The sequence below is a fragment of the Podarcis filfolensis genome, assembly GCF_964270895.1.
Source record: "Podarcis filfolensis genome assembly, chromosome: 16".
Lineage (NCBI taxonomy): Eukaryota > Metazoa > Chordata > Lepidosauria > Squamata > Lacertidae > Podarcis > Podarcis filfolensis.
This window is the reverse complement of record NC_139620.1, coordinates 14,408,256-14,427,132: the sequence shown is the minus strand read 5'-3', so window position 1 is coordinate 14,427,132 and position 18,877 is coordinate 14,408,256. Positions and strand designations below refer to the sequence as shown.

The 18,877-nt window shown below is 48.6% G+C and overlaps 3 protein-coding genes across 7 annotated transcripts; 2 read left to right on the top strand and 1 right to left on the bottom strand.

Moving 5' to 3' along the window:
- Positions 1-158: 158 nt before the first annotated feature.
- On the top strand, positions 159-3,200 carry TMEM262 (transmembrane protein 262; the record flags this gene model as incomplete). Its single annotated transcript, XM_083590923.1, has 3 exons — positions 159-332; positions 1,800-1,899; positions 2,945-3,200. The coding sequence occupies 3 exons, from the start codon at positions 159-161 to the stop codon at positions 3,019-3,021; spliced, it is 351 nt and encodes a 116-aa protein (XP_083447049.1). The 3' UTR covers positions 3,022-3,200.
- Positions 3,105-11,705, bottom strand: ZFPL1 (zinc finger protein like 1). Of its 5 annotated transcripts, none has more exons than XM_083590917.1 (8): positions 11,566-11,705; positions 10,661-10,799; positions 8,806-8,917; positions 8,189-8,382; positions 7,501-7,576; positions 6,814-6,993; positions 5,796-5,925; positions 3,105-4,955 (listed from the first exon to the last, which is right to left on the bottom strand). In XM_083590917.1, exons 2-8 carry the CDS (start codon positions 10,760-10,762, stop codon positions 4,769-4,771), a joined length of 981 nt encoding a protein of 326 aa, XP_083447043.1. In that variant the 5' UTR covers positions 10,763-10,799; positions 11,566-11,705; the 3' UTR covers positions 3,105-4,768. The 5 variants fall into 5 exon arrangements, with proteins under 5 accessions (XP_083447043.1, XP_083447045.1, XP_083447044.1 ...); XM_083590919.1 differs by having other exon boundaries at positions 11,579-11,687; XM_083590918.1 differs by having other exon boundaries at positions 11,535-11,677.
- A 33-nt stretch (positions 11,706-11,738) lies between these two features.
- CDCA5 (cell division cycle associated 5) lies at positions 11,739-17,735 on the top strand. The gene is made up of 6 exons (XM_083590922.1): positions 11,739-11,970; positions 12,393-12,523; positions 12,786-12,848; positions 13,628-13,666; positions 14,309-14,812; positions 16,640-17,735. The coding sequence occupies exons 1-6, from the start codon at positions 11,910-11,912 to the stop codon at positions 16,718-16,720; spliced, it is 879 nt and encodes a 292-aa protein (XP_083447048.1). The 5' UTR covers positions 11,739-11,909; the 3' UTR covers positions 16,721-17,735.
- The last annotated feature ends 1,142 nt before the right edge of the window (positions 17,736-18,877 follow it).

Sequence of the window (18,877 nt, the reverse complement as noted above, 5' to 3'; positions counted from 1 at the left end):
TGCCTTTTCCCAGGCCAAGAGTTCTGGAACCTCTGGGTCTCTATGACTTCAGCAGGCCAGGATCTGCATCTGTCAGAGGCTGGGCTGTCTGAATGTGCTTTGCCTTCCTCAGGGTTCTAAATCAATGAAGCAGCCAACTGCAGAGGGGCAGAGAGAGGATGAGCTGGAAGGATCCATTCATAACTATCACCTTCCCAAGCAAAGTCATCTACACCATTGGCTCTATCCTTATGCTCATCATTCACACAGGTGTTCTCATTGGTGACCTGTATCACTTCTTCGTCTCCCAAAGGGGGGACCTCATGAGCTTCCATTTTACCGTAGTGCTATTGGTAAAAAGCTCTATCTCTCTCCCTGTCTCTCTCACACATTTCCTCTATTTTGCAGGCAGTCATTTCAAAGAGGCTTACACAAGAAAAACTCCCTGGTGGTGCTTGCGACTGTAGAAAATGGATGAGTTCTGGTGCATAAGTACCAAACCCATCAGGATGGACATTGACACACTGTCCCTTCATAAATAATTGGCATTAATTTGTGTTTTCAAATCTCAAAAGTCACTGTTTTTCAAAAAGGTTGTTGTAGAGGTGGAGTAGGGCAACTTAAATGATCAGGGGCATGCAGCAACTCCCCTAGGAGGAAAGGTCACTACGCTTGAGTCTTTTTAGTTTAGGTTTAAAAGCACTGAAGAGGGACATGATAGAGGTGTGTCAAATTGTACATGATGTAGAGAAAGTGGACAGAGGAGTTTCTCTCTCCTGCAATACAAGAACCCAGTGGGATCATCCAGTGAAGACTGAATAAGAGAAGCCCAGGAGCTCAGGGTAGCATCCACACTTCTCCTTCTTGCCATTTAACCCCCATAACAACCTTGTGAGGTAGATTAGACTGAGAGGAAGTGACTGGCTGAGGGGGGGTTTGAACCCTGGCCTCCAGGGTTCTAGTCTAGCACTCTAGCCAGTACACCACACTGGCTCTCATGTTACAGGTAAATGAGAGAATTAACTACCGTTAGATGTAGGTGATGGCACACACCTGGACAGTTTTAAAAGGGGACAAGACAAATTCGAGGAGAATAAGATGGTCATTTAGAAGTGATAGCACTTCAGTTGTAGACTGCTCTGCCAAAACAGACAAGCCCCTTTGTTGTATTTCCAGCACCATCAACTCTTTCTTTCAAAAATTAAATCCTGAAAACTGTTTTAAAATATTCTTAGTGTTACTTGAGTTTGAGGTTGATGTTTTTAATTCTGTTGGTGGAATTTTGTTACTCTTCATTATATATTCTTGCCCTTACCATTTATATCTTAAATGTTTCTGTTGTTATTGGGCAGTCTATAAAAATAGTGCTAAGAAAATAAATACATAAAATATTGCCAGTCACCCACTGTAGGTCTTGCCTTCTACCTGTCTCTGTTTTAAACATCCTGACTTGGTGGTCATGGGTGCACTTAATTTTATGCACTGCTGAATCTGCATTCAGCATTGCAAATAGAAAACCAAATAGTTAACCTTGACTCTAAATTAATGAAAAAAGTTCCTGAATATGACCAGCATGCTGAGACTCACTCCAGATTAAATGGATGCGGAGAGATTTGGGGTATGTGGTCTAGGATTCTAAGCTAACTTTTCCACAAATGTAATGGGGGTTTCCAATAAGCATCTAGAAAAGTGTCCCATTTGCCCCCTTCCATCTTAATCCCCCAGACTGAAGTGCATCAGAGCATAGAGATGATTCCCCTCTCCCACTTTTCCATCATTGAAGACAAATCACTTCTGCTCCTTCTGTTTGGTTTCTGCAGTCCTCACATACAACCAGCTTCTACTGGGCACTGCTGGCAGCGATCTACACTTTACAAGCAGACGACGATGTGCTGATGTACATTGCCATGACATCTTTCGGTAAGGCAAGTTGGGGAACTAGAGGGATGGGGACCCACCACATATTCTGGGGCTCCCTTCAAGCCCAGTGATGTGAGCTTTCTGGGAAAGATTGAATTGGAATCTTTTGTGCAAATTAGGGCAATTTCCCTGATGCTTCCCAGACATAAGACCCAGTCCTCTAGGCCAAACTCCCTACTAAATGGCTCAACTTCCCCTGACCTCCCAGGCTGCTGTCAGCCATTCCACATTTTGTCATACCCAGAAATGCATAAACTTGCTTGCTTCAAAGCAGTGGGCCCCTCCACTCTGTTGCAGTCACTTTTTTCCATCAGCGCTTTCAGCTCCCCTGCCACAACGTACTTTTTCGCATAATGTTAGTGGTTTGTGAACGAGTCTCCTCTGCCAAAGCAGTGAAGAGACTGGAAGCTTCTGCTTTTGCTTTGAAATGTAGGATCAAAGCCATGGTTTATGGTGCTGCCACTATCAAGTTGTTGGTCTGTGGTCCTGGCTTATTAACAAACCAAGGGAAGGGCTGCAGCTCAGTGTCAGGGCATCTGCCTCGCATGCAGAAGGTTACAGGTTCAGTCCTCGGAAGCATCTCTGTGTAGGGCTGGGAAAGTCCCTCATCTGAAACCCTGGAGAGCTATTACAAATCAGTGGAGCGGGGACAGTACTCAGCTGGGTGGATCAATGGCCTAACTCTGTATGATGCAGCTTCTCAGGTTAGAGTTTAAGCTAACCAGAGTTCCGCCAAACTGAGAAGCAGCAAGGAATTCTAAATAGTCTGAAAGTGGGTACTTCAAATTTCCTCATGGGAGCCATGCCAGCGGAGAGGGAAAGGGGAAATATGCAAGCCTATGGCTTATTACCATAGAGCTAAACCATGGTTTAGCGCTACATTCCCAATGGGCCTGCATGTCTGTAGCACACAAGTAACTGTGAAAGAACTCATCGGCCTAGGTTGTGTGGAGGATGTCAGACTTCAGATGTCCATCTTTCAATTGGGAAAAAGCAGTGTTTGTACTGAAATGATTACTGATGCCTTCCTCTCCTTTCTGCCCAGCCCTGAACTTTGTCGCCTTCCTTGCCCGCTTCAGCATGGACTATGCCACCATTGATTACAGAGAGGAACAGTACTAAGCAGCGATTCTCAAAAGGGGGGGGGGCACTCCCCAGGCTTGTTTCCGTTTGCCTCCAAGGAAGAAGGGAGGGAGCAAATACAGTTTCGGGTTAACCAAGAGAGTTTAATGGAACACCAACAAACAAACAGGTCTATTGCTTCAGGTGTAATAAAGTCTTGTATTTTCACCAAGAGAGAATTGAGGTGGTCAGTGAGCCACACAGTCACGTTGCTGGGGCAATGCCAGACAGACACCTCCAAATAACCTTTCCTTGCTGCAAGGGATCATGGGAAGGCTTGTGTGCCCCACTCCCTTTCCAAACTGCTATGAATGGGGCCAGCACCTCTCAGTTGAAGAGCAGGGTCTGAGGATCACCCAGCTGCTACCAGCCCTGTAGCGTGAGATCTGGGGGGTGGATGAGCAGAGAGAGATGGTGCTTGGGATTGCAAGGCCAACTCAGTCCTTTCTATAATGGTACACAGGCATCACATTTGCCACAATAAACTTAACATGGAACCCACGATCCCAGCCACTGCACTGTTAAAGCAGGAAAAACAAACCCCACTTGTGCTGCCAGCTTTCAGTTAGATTTCTGCTATTTCAGCGTTCTGCTGAGCTGACAATGAGCCATTTATCCAGGTCTCCATTACTGCCAGAGTATTGTGGTAAGGGGGATTCTGCTCCCTCCTCCCTAGCGCTCTCTCCAGCTGCAGATGCCCTGTTGAGAGGTGCACACTTGGCAGGGCAAAGGTGGGCTGTGCAAGAATCAGGCACCTGCTCCTTGGGACTACAGCTGTGCTAAGGAAAGCTATCGGGGATGGTGCAGACCCTTGTGCTGGAAAAACAACTGCCTTAGGTAAAGTGCTTGGCCCCCCACGCACCAGCCCTGCCAGGACCAAAAGGAGATCGAAGTAGGGCTTCCCTATGTTCATGGAATTCAGGTAGCCCACAGCAAAGCACTGAGGCGAGTCTGAAACAGCAGAAGCCTATTACTGAAACCCCCTCCCACCCCAAATTGGTCAAAGGGAGGAAACTCCTCCCCACCCCCACTTGGTCCCACTCTTTTACCGACACTGTTACAGGGCACTGGGAGGGAGCGGGGGTGCGTGGGGAGTGCTTGGTTTCCATAGTTCCTTTATAATTATGAACATCAAAGCTGAGAAAAACAAAAGAGAGTATCTCAGCTGCTAGTAAAAGCTGAGCAAAGAGGATGGGCTTTTCACTTCAGTAAAAGAAAGCCAATGAAACTTTGGGGGTTGGTGTGTGTGTGACGGGGGGGAGCGAGAGAGCTCCTCTGCTGACTCAGCAGCTGTCATTTCACATCAGTGAACGGAGGAAGACTGGGGGTACTCCACTGAGTGGTAGTCAGAAAAAGCAGATGCAGACCACTGAACTGTTATTCCTCTCTGTAGTGTCATGGGGAGATGCCCAGGAAAAGCGAGCCTCTCCCGCCTGTGACCATCCCGGCATTTGGATGCAGCAGGAAAGGGGTGGGGTGCTCTCTGGGCCCCCCCAAAAATGCAAAAAGAGTTCCCAGCTCCAGCTTGAGTTTGCAGAAGACAGAAGGAAGAGGGCGACTCCTTCACCAGAGTCTCTTTGTCCAAGCTGTCAGGAGTGGCCATGGTCACCTGCTTCTTCCTGGGAGGGACTGAGATTGCAACCAAAGAGCTAATCCGGGACTCTCCTCAGTCCAACTTTCTCCAGGAGCGGGCAGGGGAGCCCAGAACAGAGAAGGGAGCCCAGCAGGGAAGAGGCTGCTCCCCCACTCACTCCTGCCCAACCCGGATGTGTGGGTTGAACTTGGGGTCCAAGTTGGGGTCGTGGTCGGCAGAGGCCCGTCCCACCTTCATCATGATGATGACAAGGGTGAGGAAACCAATTCCACCAATTAGGAGGAGGATGACGAACCTCTGCATCATGGATCGGGGCTGCTTCCTAGAGCTGAAGCGGTTCCTGACAGAGAGAGGAAGGAGAGAAAGTGTTAGCAAGAGCTACTTCCAAGCAGGGAAGAGGCGAAATCCAAACTGGTGCACTGTGAGCTCCTTCTAGACATTAGCTGAGCTGCTGTGAGGACACAGCTGAGGAGGAAAGCCTTAGGGACAGAACAGTAAGGAACAATGCATTTTCTGAAAGGAGTTCCTTAATAAGTAGGCTAAAGAAATAAGTGCCTGCTTTCAGTGGCACAATCCAAGATGGGGGGGAAAGCAATTGGAAGGTTGAACATATTTTGATTTAAACATTTTATAAGCTCAAATAAAAAAGACGAGTACCCAGAAAGTAATGGGAGGGAAGCTTGGGAAGTTTGGGGTGAGAGACAGACCTCGTGCCTCCCAGCCTGCTAGGTGGATTTCAGCCCTCTCCACATTACAAGGATGAGTCAATTCAGAACAGGGATGATGAGACAGAGAGAAATATTTGGAATCAAGGCTAAACTGAGCTCAATCTATGAGGCTCAATTTGGCTTCCTGTACAACATCATAGTCCAAATGATGTGTTTGAAAATGTGAAGGCAGTACTTCCCTGAAGGTAGAAACAAACAAAAAGAAGAGTGTGTATGTGCCCACATTCGCATACACACCACAGCACAGCTTCCTGCCCCTCCCTACTGGGACTTGGGCTTCCCGCCCTTCCGTCAGTATAAGCCCAGACTCCTCCTGCATCTGGTGTCTCTACCATTCTCATGCCAGCCTGTATAGAAGCCTTCCAGATTCCACATCAGCCCCATGGGAACAGGAGGCCCCCTTGTCTCTGGCCAGCCCCACTCTGAATGGCTGCAGCTTCTTCCGAACTTACTTCAGCAGCTGGGCAAGCCAGCCAAGCGCTGGCCGCCGCCGGTACTTGTCTTCGTCAAAGTCCACGTGAGCCTCGGAAGCCCTGCTGCCCCCGCCTTCCCGGGTGTCATACACTTTCCGTGGCGAGGAGGCTGCCAGAAAAGGAGCGGATAATAGCATAGAGAAAATGGGTTGGAAAAGGCCACCCACCCCCACAAAAATGGCCTAACCCACTTTACAAACCCTCATATGCATGAGGATGGCCCAGAGGGCATCCCAGAAGCTGCTCTGTCCCAGCTCAGACTCTCATTGAGCCAAGGGCTGCTGCCTCTGCACAAACTGACCAGCAGAACTGACCCTCCAGGCAGGCAGGCAGGCAGGCAGGCAGGCAGGCAGGGTCTTTCCAACACCTCTTGCTGCTACTGCAGCTCCCTGATCCTCCTTTTTAAATGGAGATGCCAGCAGGGATTGAACCCTGGACCTCCTGCGTGCCAGGCATGGGCATGGCTCTCCTCATTGCCTGCCTTGTCCTCCATGCCAGAAAACCATTTGGCTCCAACTTGCCGCTTGCCTGGGGACTGCAGAACTGAAGAGCAGTACCATCTGGCTCCTGCCACTGATCAAGGGGCGCTACTGGGGTGAGGTTGCCCTCCTGACTCCCAAGGAGACGATCATCAAAAGAGCAGTAGCAGGGAGCCCCCTGAAGAAGGCGGGTGTGTAACCAACTATGTGTGGCCTGTGCTGTACAAAGTCCTTCCTTTTGTCCATCTTAAATATCTGCCCGCCAACTGGCAGCATCAGTAGGTTGGGAGAACTCTCCTTTCCCTGCTTTCCACAATCCAATTTGCCCCATTTGCCAATTTCATTTCATTTGCCAGCTTCACATCTGAGAGGAACGGGCCACAAGCAGCAAGGCAGAAAGCAAAAAGGCATGAGGTCCCAATGCTCTTCCTCAGCTCACGTTCCATTGCGGGGGAGATAGTATTGTTCCCCCACCAGCACCCTTCCCTGGATGAAAGGTCCCCCAGCTGTGTGCCTACCTGCGTTAATGGTGACGGGGTCATTGGACAAAGCATTCATGCTGATGACCGTGTGCTGATGCTCCTGCACCGCCCCGTTGTTCATGCTTTGCTGTTGTTGGGAGGAGGGGAAGCTTGCGCTTGAACCGTAAGAGAAGGCCGAATGGGGGCTCTGCTGCACAGCCTCCTCTGAGTTGAGGACTGGATATGGGGCGAGAAAGAGAGGAGAGGTAATTCAGGCAAGGCTGGAAGACAGCAGGCTTGGTTCATGTGCTTGAGACACTTCTTCACAAGTTTAGGCCAGAGACCCAGGGTCACCAGGGCCATGGCCCTTCCCTCAAGGGGCAAGGTCTTCAGTTTGAGGCCACAACAATTCTTTTCCACCAAACACAGAGATTCTGGCTGCTATGAGGGTAACCCCCCTCCCCAACTTTCCTGCTTGCAATGCTCATGGGAGAGAGGGGTAGGAAATCTCCCAATGGGAATGGAATTGCGAAATGCAGCCCCTTCTCCAGTTAGTTCCTAAACACAGTTGTCTCCCTGAGTGGGGCACCTTGAATGCTCTGCGCTCACAAAGCCTCCAGAGAAAAGGAGTTGTGTTATCATGCCAGGAGACCCTGCCAGAGGGGGTGAGAGGGGTGGGACCAGCAGCCAAGAGACAGAACAGCTGTCACAGTGCCTGGCTCCTCCTACTCCGGCAATACTCACCGGTGAAGCTGGACCAATCTGTGTAGTCTGCGGTGTCGTGAGGATCCGCTTCCTGGACCGTCTCCATTTCATCAATCTGACCAGAATGAAAGCAAAAGTCAGATTTAAGGCTAATTAGGAAAATCCACAGCAGGCAGAAGAAATGCGCAGGTGGGTGGGTGGGTGGAGAAAGTCCTCTGGCCCTGGGAATCTATGCCTTCAGTCCAGCAGGCCTGGCTGAGGTTCATCTTTCAGCTTGCAGAGATGCCCTGAAGCTGACCCTTCACTTTCATGGATATGTCTGTCTGTCCACAGATACAAACACTCTGGATTTACCCAAGTGGGAACCGTTTGCACATGCTGAAACATGGAACTGGTCCAGTCCCTGAGAGGGGAAAGGAAAAAGGGAACTGCCATCTGGGAATCTGCTTGATGAGGAGCCCACTGCAGATTCCCCCTCCCCATCAAGGATGTTTTGCTGACTGCTGCATCACGTTCTTTCCTACTCACAAGAAGCTAAAAACAGCAAGAACTTCTCTACCTGGCAGTAGGCTCTAGGCAAATCATTCATAGCTATGCTCTATTGGCCTCGGTGACAGATGCTGGACCAAATGGGCCACTGGCCTGATCCAACCCAGCTTTTCTTATGCCTTCAATTAGCCCTCCTTAGAATAAAACAAAAACCAAAAATGCTGGAATTGCCTCTTACCAGTGGGAGCCCAAGGCCAGCCCGAGCCCAGTTCACCATTGACAGCTTCTCTCGCAGTACTGATGCTACTGGACTGACAAGGTTGGCCGGCGGAAATACGGGGCCCTGACAGTTGGGACACTGGTAGCCGGCTGGGGCAGTATTCTTCGGCAGCTGGTTGGCCATCTCGTTGAGGCAGGACCAGTGAAAGAGATCTACAGGAACGGGAGTGGGGGATCTGTTAGGGCGAACCTTCGCATGGGGACAGATAGGGCAGAACCACACCATACAGCTAAAGCATATCCAAATCACATGACTTCCCACAAAGAATATTGGGAACTGTGGTCCCCCCCTCCAGTAGCCTTAACCAACTACAGGTTTCTGGCAGACTTGGAGTAGGAGGCATCTTCCACAAGCACCCCACCCTCTTTCCACAATCAACATTTTCCTGCCTCTCTATTTGCATGAAGCCAACTTTAAAGTTGCTGCAGTGGCATTTCAAGGTCCAGGGAAAGGGGGCATTTTCTGGATGGCCTCAGGAGGACGATTTGCTAAGTTTAGCAGTTACTGCTTGCAGAGCCTAGACCTAGCTTCATGGATGGATGTCACACCTGAGAGCATAGAGAACTTTTACTGACCATAGCAGACCAGCCGGACTGTCTCTTTAGTGGAGAGAAGTGTATTGCACAGCCGACAGTTGGGATTGTAATCACTGTCCTGAAGCCACTGCAGGTATGACTGGACAATGCACTAGAAGAAGAAAGAGAGAGGCAAATGCTTGGCAAGAGGGAATTAGGCTCAGGGTAAGTGTGGTTGTACCAGAGTTTTAGGATATTGGTAACAATGATAACGATAACAATAACCAAGTTTTCTAAAGATGCTCAGGTCTATCTAGTAAGATTCCCAAAGGAAAACACAGCCTACTTTTGTGTGTCTGAGAGGTCTGAACTTGGTGCAGAGTAAGTGTTACTAAGAGGGTGCTTAGGAAATTGTCGAACTGAAGGAAGGAGACAGTCACATAACTGAATCAGAACCAACCCTATTTCTTTATTATGTACAGGTAAATCACATATTATGGTGGTATCATTTGTGCAACTGCAGCTTTACGCAGATTGACAAAAAGTTAAAAAAATAAAAGGGGGCAGGAGAGCTGGGGAAAAACCTCAGAACGACTGACCAAGATCATATGGACTGGCTCTTTTGGCCCTAGTAGCTGTTGATACAGAGGTGGTTCTAGGTTCTTCCCTCTACCAACTTTCCAAGCTCCAGTAAAAAAAGCCAATGAAGGCCGACGTTAAGGGCAACAAAAAGCCACCCTTCTGCATCAAATGTTTGAACAGCATAGAAATCAATGCCCAGGAGGCACTTCATCACACTTCTGAAAAGGTAGCATAGAGCAACAATTGAGGGAAGGGGAGATGGTGCCGTGGCCCTCGAGCTACAACTCCCACCATCCCCGTGTGCTCCTGGTGCATAGCTGTCAACGTACAGATTTGAAAATAAGGGACCAGCAGCATTGAAAATAAGGGATCAGCAGCCAAAATAAGGGATTTTAGTCAACCAGCTGAAATACAAAGTTAAAAGGGACCTGATAATTTTGGAGAGCAGCACCGGTTTTTAGCCCTTCGTTTCCAGAGGTTGCTGCTCAAGACACCAGCTGATGAAACACTGCAATTAAATAACTACAAGCAGCAACCACTTTTTGTGCAAAACGAAGTCCAAGCTACAAAGATGCTGCTGCAGTTCTGTATCTTTTCTCTCGTGCTCCATCTGTAGCTCTCAGTTCCATCAGGCGGGACGGGAGGAAGGGGGGGGGAAATAGTGCCCAAAGTAAACCCGCAGATCAGAGTATCTATGCTAATCTACCACTACAAATCTATGGGAGAAGCGCTTGCGGTCCTTCCTCCGCTTTCCTCCTCTATGGTTAGCCCTTGGAACACCTGCCCATGCCTCTGCCTCTGCTCTCTGAACTGCTTTCTCTATGGTTGCCCTCGCTCTCCTCTCAAGGCTCCTCAGTCCTGGCGGGGAGGGGCTCTGGGGGGCCAAGGCTGGTAAGAGGAGGCCAGAGGGGGGCGGGCCAGGCAGCCAAGCAACACAGTTGGAGCCCCCCTCCTCCCTGGCTGGCAGGGAGGGAGGGAGAGGAGCTGCTTCCTTTGAAACCCAGGAAATTTAAGGGACATCATCAATAAGGGACAGCAGCGGGACATGGTGCTGGGATAAGGGAGTTTCCCGCCAAATAAGGGACGGTTGACAGCTATGCCCTGGTGGGAGTTATAGCCCAAAATCTTGAATGATGCAGGTTCGTCTCACACACCCCATCATAAAGGCAAATACTTTTCAACATTCTGCTTTCGTGTTTCTAACAAAAGCAGGAAAAGGGAGAAAGATGAGAACCTAAAATCCCCCTTTCCCAAGATTACATTGTGTCCTGGCAAAAGGTAACTCTCTAGCCCGGTCTCAACCCTCCACCCTTAATCCAGTGGCCCCATTTACCTTGGCATGATTAGCAACAATGCAGTTCTCACAGACGTTCACCCGGTGCTCAAAACAGAACAGATTGGTGACTTTCCTCTTGGGGCATTTACAAAGCCCCATGATGGCAAATACAGTGCCAACTCAGGACCAAAGAAAGCTAGGCAAGGAAGGAAGGAAGGAAAGAAAGAAAGAAAGAGGGATTAGTGCCTTGCCTGGATGAAGGCTTTCCAACCCAACCTAGGTACCAGATTAGCAAAACACAACCTCCACCCCAAGTCTTCATCATTAGCTCCAATTCCTGCACGTTCCTCACTAGCAGAGTCCAGAATCTACACTGCCACCATCTGAATGCTCCCCCAACATTTGCATTCTCCCCAAAACACAGCAGGTAACACTGAGGAACATGGCGCTGCAAAGGCAGAGAAAGCTAGACCTGTTGATTTCCCTGATCTTTCAGGCAACTGTTACTGCTCTATGGAGGAGCTATACCAGAATCAGCCCACGGAGAGAGCAATACTCTGCCCACACAAACACAGTACTGTACTACCCAAGTTAGTCCCAGGTGCACTGGAGATATCCCTACGAAAGCACCCTCAAGACTGGGATGTTTAAAAATCACAGAAGCTTTTCTCTCCCCCCACCCACATGCCAGTCGTCATCTCTTCCAGCCAAGCATCCCAGCCGCCGCCCCGCCCGGATCCAGAGACGCTCACGCCCCGCGAAGAACCCAGGAGCAGTGATCGCCCCACTGCCGCTCCTCTTTCAGAAGGGGATCCGGGCACCCTGCTCTGCAGCCCCGTCCTCCCAGGAACCCAGGAGTCTTGCCCTGCACCAGGAAAGGAACCCAGGCGTCCGAGTGACGCGATCCCTCGGCGCCCTAGCCCTTATTTACCGGCCCCGCGCGACGGTCCGCCGATACTCACGGATTCCCCTCACAGATTCCGGGGAAGAGGCGTGGCCATGACGGAAAGGAAGGAGGAGGAGGAGGAGGGAGGGGGGACGACGATGCCTTCGCCTGTTGGCCCTGTTGCCACGTCTCTTCCGGGGAGGACGCGCTCTGATGGCATCATCCCCAGCGTCACGCGAGCGGCGCTAACCTCGCGAGAACGCTGCGCGGGGCGGCCGCCGCGGCCTCTCCCAAGATGGCGCTAGAGCGGCGACTCGCTTCCCTTGCCGCGCCTCTTCCCTTACGCTACTTCCGCCGAAGCGGTGGCGGGAGAATTCAACGGCGAAGAGGATCTTGAAGGGAAGCCGCCCGCAGGCTGCAATGGCGGGAGGAGGCCGCGCAGGGCCCAGGAGGGCTCGCTCCGCTGGGGAGGCCCGGGCAGGTGAGCGGGGAGGGGTCACGTTACCAGAGGGCCGTTATAAGCAGGGGCGGTGGGGGGCAAAGAGAGGAAGAGGCGCCCATTTTGTGGGGGGCGGCAGTCGCTCAGGCCGTTTCCGTCTCTCCTTCAGCGCCCCCAGCCCCGCTCTTCCCTCCCTTTGGGGCGACCTTCAGGCCCCCTCGGCTGTGGGGACCCGTTGACTGGCGGCCTGGCTGAGCACGAAGGGGCCCCGCCTGGGATCCTGCCCCCAGGACGTGCGTCTGTCTTGCCCGAGCCCAGCCCGCCTGGGGTGGCCGCTGTTGGTGCGGCGGCGGGAACGAGCAACATCCAGAGCTGCCGCCCAGGGGGATCGCGGGAGATCTTGGCGGATCCCCCCGGGGTTCGCTCCTGCTGAGCGCCCCTCTCTCTCGGTCCCTTTCTCGCAGGTGCTGTTAATGCTGATGCTGCTTCTCCCTCGCGGCGGCGCCGGTCGGAGAGGATCGCGTCGCCCTCGGCTCAGCCCGTGTCGCAGGGGAAGCCGAGCCCGGTGGCGAGCAAAGTGCCAGGCGGCAAACTGGTGGGTGGAAACGTTTCTCCTGTTTTCCTGACTAGGCTGCCAGTAGGACAGGAAACGCCTCAGCCTGTGTGTTTTCCCTGGATGCGCTCCTCCTGCTTGAACTTTGCTGCTGCTACCAGTGTGCTTTTTTGACAGCTGATGTGCCTAGGGAATTGTTAGCAAAAGGCTGGTGTTGGGGTTCTTTTGGACAGAAGGAGCATAACACTTTCTACTAAGGTTCTTTTTCAGCACTCACTCCAATTGTTACTTGTCTTCTCCACAGACATCTGGACCATTTGCAATGCGGCCGGTCACTGTGAAAAAGATCATGCCACGAAATCGGCAGGTACGTAGAGTTTCAGAGGCCTCGTGCCATTTTCCGCTAGTGCAGAGAGAGCCATCCATGGATTTTCTCTCTCCCCCCCCCCCGACCTTTAGCCTCTTTGCACCCAGGACCCAGTTAAAGCCCAAACTGAAATGTAGTATCCCCTTCAGATTAATTTTTTGTACTTACATGCCACTCTTTAGGGTGGCCAGATGCAAAGATAGTTAAATCAAGTTTCCTGTTTTGAAATTCACAAATTTCCTTAGTAGTTAACTGGTTGCTCTAAGACTTGGACTATAACTCAACATCTTTTGAAGAATTGTACTGAAAGAAGACATGCTAAAGCTTCTGATGGAGGTTGGAAAAGCTGCTACCACCAAAAAATCTCCCTGCTGCTTGTAGTTGTGTGATACTCTGTCCTTCACACCTGCTCACCACTTCTTCTTTTCATGTACACTTTGCTCTTAAAGAACAAGTAAATCCAAATATTGGCAAAATGTTAATGCTATAGTGCATCTACCTTAATTTGAAGATCAGGAGGGGACATGCAGACCCTGGATCAGACCCTGAATGCAGTGTTGGTCTGGGCCAGTTAACTGAATCTGAATCCTGGCAAGAAAGATGCCCTGTGGAAGAATGGTTCCATGTCTAAGAAATAGTTCTGTTACCTGTTCTGGATGAGATTGCACTCCCTCTGAAGCAGGGAGGCAACTGCCTCAGGCGGCATGATCCACAGGAGCAGCAGTTCTGGCAGCAGAATGCATTTTCATTTGGGTTTCCTTTTCCTTTTTCCAAACCAGATAAAAGAAGCAGCCTTAATTCCTCGTCGGAGTCCAAGGGTAAGTCTCAAGCACCAGGTTCTGTGGTTAACAGAAAGGCCACGCCTTTCCATCAGGGCTGTGAACTTTAACTTGCCAGTGTTGGAGCAGGGATGCTGTAAATGACAGACACACTTGTTCCTATTATAATTATTATTTTAAGCCTCTTTGATTCTGGTGTGTCGCTGCACAAGGAAATGAAAAAAGAGCTATTTAAAGATGATCCCAACCCGCAATGTGATGGGTTGTTAATTTACAAATCAATATGGATATATTTGATACCTGAAAGGCACATAACATTGTTACTTTGGCTATATGCAAATAGGCTTAAATTAATTTGTTCCAAGGCAGGTAGTTAATCATTTGGCATTCTTTTCTTTTTCTTTTTTTTCTTTTTTTTTAATATTAATTTTTATTGAATGATTTTATGTTACAAAAATACAATACAGCCATACTACCACTAAATATAATTAAGAAATAAAAATTACATACATCAATATTTAGTTTGTTATTTGTTATTTACCATCTTATTTCCTCCCAAACATTGCATACAAAAACACTCATATAAAGTATTCTTTTCAGCATTATTCAGCATAGCGTGCTAAGTCTGCCACCTGCAGAAGCCTTTCCTATTGAAGGTTAAGCTTGCATCTTCTCTTACAGAATTCATTAAAAGAAGACAAGGAAAACATTCCTCTGAGAGCCATAGAGGTTGAAACTAATGCCAAGGTGGAACTGAAGCCTTCTCCCCTGCACAGCTCTTTGCATCCTGAGGCCGAGGCCTTACCGGCAGGGACTGACCTCCTGCCCCCAGTCAGTGCTGATGACGAGCAAGAACTGGCCAGGCCAAAAAGAGTACGCCGGTCTTACAGCCGCCTGGAGAACCCCTTAAGCCACAGTTTCCTGGGGAGGCGACAAGAGTCTCCCAGCTCCGGCCTGTCGGACACTTCCACACCTACCCATGGCCCAGTCAAGCGGCAAACACTTTTTGGCTTTGATAAGCTTCTGGTTTCAGGTGAGCTCGCCAACATCTCTCCTGTGAACGCAGCTGTCCCCCAGAAGTCAACAGTGGCAGAACCTGGAGCCATCAATGAGAGAGACACAGACATCCCAGGTATCTCATTTGTCAGGGAAAAACGAAGGAAGAAGAAGATGCCACAATTTGATGTAAGTGTAACATTTCAGATGGAGTGTGGGAAGCATGAAAGGGGGACATAGCATGGACATTAAAGTCTGCACCCACTGGGCCCCTGGGGCTCCACTGCTGAAAAGAAAAGAGTCGCCTAAAATCACTGCAATGTCAAGTGATTGACACGTGGGGGTCCCCACTCATCTGTCAAATTGGGCTTCCCAGGGATTGGAGAGATAAAGATCTGGCCTTGTGGCTGAAAAATATTTCCCTACACCTGTGATAAGTGTAACATGGTCTTGTTGTAAGGATCTCCACTAGATAATACACAGGAAGCCTTATTGAGCACTTTAAAGTGCTATATCTTGTTATTTGCTATTGAAGTCGCACCATGGAGGGCTAGAAATGACCACGTCCTGACAATCCTGGAAGCAATGTTAGAAACTCAGATATATAAGCTAATCGCTAAATGGCACCTTAAATCTAGGTTATAGTCACCACAGTGGAATGTCTAGGCATCTTTCCCTCCCACCCCAGTGAAATTTGTTATTATTCATTTCTATACTGCTTTATATTTCAAAGAAAAAACCTCAGCAGTTTACAGCACACTAAAACATCAAATAAAAAATCAAGAATAAAACAAATTCAAGTTTCAAGGAAAATATTTCAGATCCTTCTCTGAGTGACATTTTGTTTTCCCCATATTTATTCACTGACTTAATTTATATAGCTGCCCCAGAGCAAAAGTGCTGTAGGAAGCCATGGTAGTGTAGTGGTTAGAGTGTCGGACTAGGACCTGGGAGGTCAGGGTTCAAATCCCCACTCAGTCATGAAGCTCACTAGGTGACCTTGGACCAGTCATAGCTTCTTCATCTACATCACAGGGTCATTGTAGGAATTCACTAGGGGTGGGTGAACCTTGTACTCCTTCGGGGGGAAAGGTGGAGTGTAAATGCAATAAATAAGCTCTTCTGCTTACCTGCTTAAGAAAGCTGAAGAGCCATCCTGATGGGAGATGTCAGTCGCCAACCTGGCATCCTGAGATTTCCACAGTTGCAATTGGACACATGCCAGTCGCAAAACACCTGGGGAATTTCAAACATTGCCTGAAGGGCACATGTGTGGAGACAGGAAATGGTTGGCCATATTTGCTAAGGCCTTGAAAGCTGATTCTACTGAGCAGCATTGCCCAATGGTTAGTACCCTGCTTAGATGTTTTCCCATTCCCGTATCTAGCAGAATAATTGTAGGCTCATGTTCTTAATTTGCAGAGCCCTTCCAGTGGTAGAGTTCAGTCTTGTCTCAGAACTTGGGTCACCTTGGCAGGGACTTCTGGGATTTTAACAAGTACAGCTTCCTATTTTTAAAAAAGGGTGACAAGCACAGTTCCACAGGGCCCTATAATATGCATAAACAATAACATAGGTTTGCTTAATTTTTATATTATTTGAATCTTTTTTTTAACCACACACAGTTCATTCACTAAGGCGTACATTTCAAATTTGCTTAACTCTCTAGAGCACAGAATTTCATTTCTCCCTTTAGCGCTTTCGCACTGCTGAACTGTTGGCCTTTCTGGCACTTTGCTGCCCCAAGACCAAGCATGTCCAAAGTCTGTTTCAGGGACCTAATCTGGCCCGTGTGGCAGTTTATTTCCTGGGGTAAAATCCTTTAAAAATCTCAACAGCTTCAATCATAAAAAAGGATCAACAACTTCAATCCTAAAAAAAGGTTGGCCCTCACGGCCCTTCACTTCATCAAATCTGGCCCTCTTTGAAAAAAGTTTGGACACCACTGACTCTTATTTTGTAGGGTCACCAAAGTGGAGCCACCCTTTTAGCTGAAGCCTCTCTGTTCCTTTTCAGGTATCACAGCTGGATGAATGGGCAGCCCAGATGAACGCGGAGTTTGAAGAAGCAGAGAGATTCGACCTCCTTGTGGAATAAAGGCTCCTCTTTCACTGGAGCGCTGCCTGTCTGCTCCTTGAGTGCTCTTTGTTCACAGATTTTGGGCTTGTCCTGTGGAGCTCTTCCGGTTCTCCAAACCCAGAAAGCAGTACATCTCTTTGCTGCCAGGTGGACTTGGTGGCAAATTGCAAACTGGATAATGATGTTGTACAGGTCCAGCTGCTGGGTGATGACTTTCCCTTGAGTTCTGACACTGGCGGAGGCAAGGACGACAGCTTTTGGCTGCATCCCATGTAATGCTTGCTAAATAGCCTGTCTTGTGCATTTGAAACATCACATCTGCATGATCTGCCTATGTTCATTCTGTTGTCATTCTGTATTTTAAAAAGGCTGTTTATCCTTTTCTTCATAGGTTGGCAGGTAAATAATAATTACTTGGACTATTCAAAATGTGCTAAGGTATCATTGCACCACCAGAACATTGCTGTATTTTTAAATTCAGTGGGTTTTTCTAAAAAACATATATATTCTGTGTTGGCTTTCTAGACTCTAGATATTTGTAATTCCTACTTTGGAGCATAGAGTGAAATACCAACTCTTCTTGATTTTTAGGGGCGATACATTTTATTACTATATTTTTTGCAGTGAAATGTCACCAACAGAGTGACATTAATCCATGGTTGGTAATTCTTATCATGTACTTGTTAATGGTGAGGTGGGGTGGTTGCCTGAGGCTCTTTCACTGGCTTTCTCTGGCTGTGTTTCTGTTTCTCAGTGCACTTGTTTAAGAGTAAGTACAGAAGGATTAATGGGCATTCCCTCACTTCATGCTGACATTTCCCTGTTGGAAAAAGAACTCCCCCATGTACACCTGCTCCATTGGTTGGTTTGGAGAGTTTCTTCATGGTGACGCAGTGTGTTGTATAAGCTAGCAGAAATGTCAAAAAGCACAAATTACTGGGAGGGTTGGGCAGTGAGGGAAGCGTGCCGTGTTTGGGTTCAAAACATTTTATAGCAATAATATGTTTAATAAAAAAAAATACTTTCATGTTCATCCTTTCCTGGTTTTCCTTTGTAGTTCTGCTGGCTGGTCTTGTCCAGATTGTTTATATTGATGTGTCCATAATAAATGACTTTTAAATCATGATAAATCTGAGATACTGGAGAGCAGCTACCTATAAATGCTTCCCCTGTTGTCCCACCAATAGACAAGGGATGGATCAAGATCCTGGCATCCACATAGGGTGGGCTTAGCTGTTGACTAAGCTGTGAGAAGCATTTTTGTGAAATGTCTAAAATTGCCAAATAGGACCTGAGAGAGCTTCCTCTCCTGGATGTTGGATTTGTCATAGTAATTGATAAATCCTGCAAACGGTGCTGTTTCAATGGATGGAGCAGTTAGGGGAAGGGGAGAGCTCTGGCGATTGGGTGCTGCTGTACAGATTACAGTAATTTCTCTTTGGCTTTAATCTGCTCTGCGTCTTTGCTACCCATTGAGTTCCTGCCAGTCACAGAGGAGCAACCACATAGCAAGGCCACGTGTGACCTTGCCAGTGTCACTGCTCGAGGGCAGAGGAGCCGCACTATCGATCTCTGCTTATCGCTGGCGACAAGAGGCGGGGGGAGCTCCTGCTTGGCTTAAAGCTTTCCGAGTTGCCTCCAGGGGGTTATTGCAGGAGGCAGTCTTAACCCTTGGAGAAGATCTGAAAGTCATGCTGATGGCAAATGTCTCAACCAAGACTGCAGAAAGTTTGCTCTGTAAATGTCTAAGGGTGATACATAAATGTGACATCAAATAACTCCAACATTTAATTACGGGATTGTACTCCCTCCTCACATGCCACAATGCATCAATATTGTATTAATACAGTAGCTTAGAGGCCAGGAAAAGCGCTCTCGGGTATACACATATTTATGTACTGGTGCTTTTGGGTGCTTCGTTGGCTTGGCTGAGCCTAGATCGTTCCTCCGGCAGTCTCTCACGTGTACCATAATCCCCTCTCACAACAATAGTGTGCAGGAATGGGTGCCACTGGTTGCTTAAAAAAAAAATCACTGTTGATTTTCTGTGTCTAAATGGCCAGTCTGTGTGCTGGTGTGTGCTGTTACAGGCTAAGCCTTGTGCAAACTTCAGCTGAGATACAGAAAGCTGGCGCAGTGGTTTCACAGCAGCTGAACATCCTTGTTGCTCATCCT

Coding starts and splice junctions, on each gene's coding strand:
- ZFPL1 (XM_083590917.1), bottom strand. CDS start 10,762: ATGGGGCTTTGTAAATGCCCCAAGAGGAAAGTCACCAATCTGTTCTGT. Junction 5,926..6,813: donor CCCCGTCACCATTAACGCAG/GTAGGCACACAG, acceptor CTTTTCTGGCAG/CCTCCTCGCCACGGAAAGTG. Junction 4,956..5,795: donor TGGCTTGCCCAGCTGCTGAA/GTAAGTTCGGAA, acceptor TCTCTCTGTCAG/GAACCGCTTCAGCTCTAGGA.
- CDCA5 (XM_083590922.1), top strand. CDS start 11,910: ATGGCGGGAGGAGGCCGCGCAGGGCCCAGGAGGGCTCGCTCCGCTGGG. Junction 11,971..12,392: donor CGCTGGGGAGGCCCGGGCAG/GTGAGCGGGGAG, acceptor CCTTTCTCGCAG/GTGCTGTTAATGCTGATGCT. Junction 12,849..13,627: donor TCATGCCACGAAATCGGCAG/GTACGTAGAGTT, acceptor TTTCCAAACCAG/ATAAAAGAAGCAGCCTTAAT.